This window comes from Emiliania huxleyi, assembly GCF_000372725.1.
Source record: "Emiliania huxleyi CCMP1516 unplaced genomic scaffold EMIHUscaffold_972, whole genome shotgun sequence".
Lineage (NCBI taxonomy): Eukaryota > Haptophyta > Isochrysidales > Noelaerhabdaceae > Emiliania > Emiliania huxleyi.
In genome coordinates, this window is record NW_005194800.1 from 9,708 (window position 1) to 14,886 (window position 5,179).

A 5,179-nucleotide genomic window follows, 5' to 3' on the forward strand; every position below is an offset into this window, starting at 1 on the left:
GACGATGGGCGCGCTGGCGGCCAGCAAGGCGGCGCCGGTGCGGTGCGAGGTCGTCCGCCGCTCCGGACAGCCGAGCGAGGCCGCGCCGCCCGCCTACTCCTCCGCCCAGAGTGCCGGCGCATCGGTTTGGCGGAGCGCGGCGGACGAGGCCACGCACGGCGGACGAGGCGGAGGGGCTGGCCCCCAGCCGCACGACTTCAAGGAGGAGGAGTTTGGCGCAAGGTCACCCTCCGAGGCGTACCAGGCATTCAGGGCGGAGTACGGGTCTGGCGCAGGGGCCTCTGCCTCGCCCATCGACCCCGGCCACCGCGGCCGAGAGAGTTACGACGCGCCGGGCGAGGACCGGTCGCCGCAACGACACCCGGACGACTGGCGGGCGATGCCACCGCCGGGAGACCCGCAGGGGCACCGGCAGGGAAACCCGCACTGGGGCAGGGCGGCGGGCGTGGCTGGTGGCGCGGATGCCTCTCACCCCTTCGCCACCCGCGACGCGGCTCCCGAGGCGGCGGGGGCGGGTGAGGCCCAGCAGGAGAGGATGGCACTGCTCGAGCAGCAGGGAGCCATGCTCGCGGCGGCCCTCGAGGCGGCGACCCTGCGCGTCGCCGCTGTCGAGGCGCGGGTCGCCCTTGTCGAGGCGCAGCAGCACGGGACGCCGCAGCAAAAGTACTCGCAGCCGGAGTATCCGCCGCAAAGCATGGCGCAGCAGGGCGTGCCGCAGCGAGGCCACTGGCAGCGTGACGGCGGCCCGGCCACCAGACCGCAGGCTTCCAACGAGGCGTCCGCCACCGCGTGGTTCGCCAAGCAGTGAAACGAGTGTTTGGGGTGTTGTCTAGGTAAACGAGGGAAAGGGCCGCAAACCGGCCAGTCCAGGGAGGTGTGAAATGAAAATGCGTGTCTTCATCGCTCTGACACTTTCACTTCCGGGAACTCCTGACACTTATGAGTGCTGATGCGTGATGGATGATCTCCGTACTCCGACAACCCAAAACCAAAATGAAAATGCGGAGTGGCCCCCACTTTGGCGTGCAGATCCTACCTCTCTCACTGCCCGAACAACAGGGCGGGTCCGCCGCAGGTCCCCCACTAGTTTTGATAAATCTCATCTGAGCTCGCTGCTTCGGGGTACAAGAACTTTCCGAGAACCCCGGCGTGTCTTCATCGCTCTGACACTTCCGGGAATTCCCGGTGGTGGCTGCCGCTGCCACCTCCCTCCACCCCCCACGATGGTCGCTGTGGTCTACTGGTTTCGAAAGGTGCGCGCGTGCTCGTCCGTACTCTTGCCTCCCCGCTCCTTCCAACCGCCGTCCGACCCTAGGCGCTGCGCCTGCACGACAACCCCGCGCTGATCGCCGCCGCCGAGGGCGCGTCTTCGCTCTACCCAGTCTACTGCCTCGACCCGAAGACCTGCTCGCGCGCGCGCGGCGCGTGGACCAACCCCAACCGGATGCGGTTCCTACTCGAGTCGCTCGCCGATCTGGACGCGTCGCTCCGCAAGCTCAACTCGCGGCTCATTGTGCTGCACGGTGACCCGGTTGAGGCGCTGCCCGCCGCCTGCAAGGAGTGGTCCGCCTCGCGCCTGGCGTACGAGCTCGACTACGAGCAGTACTCGCTGCGCCGCGACAAGGCCGTGCGCTCGCAAGCCGAGCAGGCCGGCCTCGAGGTGGTGACGCGTGTCGGCCACACGCTGGTCGACCCCGAGGCGCTGCTGCTGCTCTCACGTGGCGCACCCGTCACGTCGTACGACAAGTTCCGCGGCCTGCTCGCCCAGGAGCTCAAGGCGCGCCCCGTCACGACGCTGCCGCCGCCAGCCTCGCTGCCGCCGCCCGGGCGCACCGCTGCTCCCCACGCCATCCCCTCCCTCGAGGAGCTCGGCCTCGAGCCGATGGGCGACGCGGCCGTCATCGCGCGCGGCGGGGAGGGCGCCGCACTCCGCGCGATGGAGGCGCACCTGCGCCGGCGCGACTGGATCGCCAGCTTCGAGAAGCCAAAGACCTCGCCCACCGAGATGCTCGCCGGCGGCCCGTTCGACGCGGGCGCCGGCCGCTCCACGACAGTCCTCTCGCCGTACCTCACCTTTGGCTGCCTGTCGAGCCGGCTGCTCTACGAGCGCGTCGCCGCCGTGTACGCGGAGGCGGCGCCGCGCCACTCGCAGCCGCCCGTCTCGCTGCACGGCCAGCTGCTCTGGCGCGAGTTTTACGTCTGCTGCATGCACGCGACGCCAAACTACCGCCGGATGGCTGGCAACCCGATCTGCAGGCAGATCTCGTGGGGCGAGGACGCGGCGCTGGTGGCGGCGTGGCGCGAGGGGCGGACTGGGTACCCGTGGATCGACGCCGCGATGACGCAGCTGCGGCGCGAGGGCTGGATCCACCACCTCGCGCGCCACGCCGTCGCCTGCTTCCTGACGCGCGGCGACCTGTGGCAGAGCTGGGAGACGGGCGCTGCCGTCTTCGAGGAGTACCTGCTCGACGCGGACGAGGCGATCAACTTTGGCAACTGGATGTGGCTCTCGTGCTCGTGCTTCTTCTACCAGTACTTTCGCTGCTACTCGCCGGTCGCCTTTCCGCAAAAGTACGACAAGCAGGGCGCCTACGTCCGGCACTGGCTGCCGCAGCTCGCGCGCCTCCCGGCAAAGTACATCTACGAGCCGTGGAAGGCGCCCATCGCGGTGCAGAAGGAGGCGGGCTGCATCATCGGGGTCGACTACCCCAAGCCCATCGTCGACCACCAGGCAGCCGCCGCCGCCGCCGCCGCCCCCCCCGCCTCAGCCCGCCCCCTCCTCGCCCCGCCACCGCCCTCGCCTCGGCGACACCCGCACGACCCGCGCCCACACGCGCCAGCGACACGCTCCGCAGGTGGTGTCCAAAGAGAATATGGGGAAGATGGCCGAGGCGTACGCGGCCCACAAGGCGGGCAAGGCGGGAGGGGGGCCCGCCGCAGGCAATGGCAAGCAGGCTGCCGCGGCAGGCAAGCAGGCGGCGGCGGGTGGCAAGCGCAAGCCCGCGGCGAGCGGCGGCGGCGGAAAGCAGAAGAAGCTCTTCTCGTGACTGCCCACCCGCGGGCCTCGCCCCAGGGGTCGGCGTCGATTTGCGCACACTGTTGCGCTCCGAGGAGAGTGAGGAGTAGGACGAGGAGTAGGACGGTTGTGAGAAAGTTATGTCTTGTCTACATGCTTATGCCATATCTTAAAGCCGTATGCACGCGAAACGCTCGACGACGCACAATGCTCAATGCTGATGGTCGAAAAGAGATGAACATCGCCTGCACACACTGGTCACTGCGCCACAACAACCGGGGCAAACAAAATCACACGGACCAACGAGCAACGATGTTGTATGCTTGTACCTCGAGGTTACAGGGGGAACAAGAAGATCCTGTGGTGTCAAAAAGGGTCGCATACCCAAGCTACAGAGGACGGGATTCGAACCCGCGCCCCTTACGAGACTGGAGCCTTAATCCAGCGCCTTAGACCAACTCGGCCACCTCTGCATCTGGCAACGAGCTGCTGCCAACTGCGTGAACGAGCGCTGTGAATGCTCTCGCACCCGCAGCTTCGAACCAGCAGTCACTTCCACGGCACAAGGCCGTCGTCGTGTTTAGGCAAACATGCTCGCTGGGCTTGAAACGCTGATAACGCAAGTTGCCTATGTTGATGTGTCTCCACCAATCTCACCGGAAGCTCCGCGCCCACTCTCTCGAAGGGGTGACAGATATGCGTATCTCGACTGCCGTGTTGCGCCGTTCAGAGTTCGCCGAGCAGCGGTGGGCGAACGGGCTCGGTGTCACGCGTGAGATCGCCGTCGACCGCACGCCCGATGCCGCCCACCATGCACAAAATGCCGCGCCCTTCCGTTGGAGACTTTCGATGGCGGATCTCGCCGCGCCAGGCGGTCCCTTCTCCATGCTGCACGGCATCGACAGGAGCCTGACGCTCCTCGAAGGTACTGGCGTTACCCTGGCCGTCGATGGAGCGGCGCCGGTCGCGCTAGAGATAAACTCGCCCTTTGCTTTCCCTGGCGATGTGAAGACCGACTGCAACGTGGGCTCTGCAACGGGGCGAGACTTGAACGCAATGTGGGACCGGAGCCGCTGTACGGCGTCGGTTAACGTCGTCACCGCCCCCACAGCGGTCGATTTCCCCGTCGAGTCGGCAGTGGCGTTCGCCGTGGCCCTTGCCGATGAGGCCTCTTTAGCAATCTCTGGCAACGACAGTGGAGCCGACTGCATACCAACGCTGCTCGCAAAGGAGGACGCAATGCGAATGGACGTCGACTCCGTGGGAAAGGGCGCGGCTGGAAGCGCGACGCGTTCGCTACAGGTCCTCTCCGGCACGGTCTACGTGGCATTTTTCTGTGCGGAGTGAGGGGGCGTGTGGAGCCGTGATATCCACGATCAAGATCAGGCAATCGCGGAGGAGCTTGCTGGAGATGAGCCTTTGCGCGCCCTGTCTTCTGTGCGCGTCGCGCGTGCGGACGAGTCACGAGAGTTGCCGGGTTGGGGCACGGAAGGCGTAGAGTTTGCGGTTTGAGTTCGGCGTGTGTTTAGGTGTATGTGGCCGCCGGCGGGTCGCGCGGGGGACCGCGCGGGGTGGGGCTGGGGGCTGGGGGGTCGGCAATCGGCACCCTTGTGGTGGGAAAATGTATCGACTCTGTGCAAAGCCGGTACGGCATACGAGGGGAAATGGCGCAAGTGGTGTATCTGGCGGCGCCAAACTCACGCGGCTCATTACACTGCACCGAGGTGTTCGTGAAACGACGACGGGGGCTCGTGGGGCCTCCTAGCGTCGCTCGTCGCGAGGCTGACGCGGTGTGACCGGGACGCCCGACTGACGTCGAGGGACCCGACAGCCCACACGACCATCAAAGCGGCGCACCCCCAGCATTGCTCGCGCACTGCTTGGGGGGAGCAGGCAACTCGAACCCCCACACGCACACGTCCACGGTGCCGTTCGCAGTCTTTCGCACCTCCGTCATCTCCTCGGGCCGGTAGCACCATCGGGTACTGAACAACCTCTGAAAGAGGGTCGCGAGCACCGGCTGCTCGGACGTGCAGCCGAGCAGACTGGCCGCGTCTTCCAGCGACACGTGCAGCAGCGTGGGCTCGCGGCTCGCTGCGAGCGGCACCGCCGGCGGAGGCTGCCGCCGCGACCAGCGGCCCGCCGCCTCGCGAAAGGCTTCTC

The 5,179-nt window shown here is 67.0% G+C and overlaps 3 protein-coding genes across 3 annotated transcripts; all 3 read left to right on the forward strand.

Moving 5' to 3' along the window:
- Nucleotides 1-4: 4 nt before the first annotated feature.
- Nucleotides 5-808, forward strand: EMIHUDRAFT_250725 (hypothetical protein; the record flags this gene model as incomplete). The annotated part of the gene is made up of 1 exon (XM_005756378.1): nucleotides 5-808. One exon carries the CDS (start codon nucleotides 5-7, stop codon nucleotides 806-808), a length of 804 nt encoding a protein of 267 aa, XP_005756435.1.
- Nucleotides 809-1,223: 415 nt separating this feature from the next.
- EMIHUDRAFT_42748 (hypothetical protein) lies at nucleotides 1,224-2,743 on the forward strand (the record flags this gene model as incomplete). The annotated part of the gene is made up of 2 exons (XM_005756379.1): nucleotides 1,224-1,253; nucleotides 1,316-2,743. Coding segments are annotated over 2 exons (1,458 nt in total), but the record flags the coding sequence as incomplete, so codon positions are not given.
- Nucleotides 2,744-3,901: 1,158 nt separating this feature from the next.
- Nucleotides 3,902-4,363, forward strand: EMIHUDRAFT_250728 (hypothetical protein; the record flags this gene model as incomplete). The annotated part of the gene is made up of 1 exon (XM_005756380.1): nucleotides 3,902-4,363. One exon carries the CDS (start codon nucleotides 3,902-3,904, stop codon nucleotides 4,361-4,363), a length of 462 nt encoding a protein of 153 aa, XP_005756437.1.
- Nucleotides 4,364-5,179: the final 816 nt, after the last annotated feature.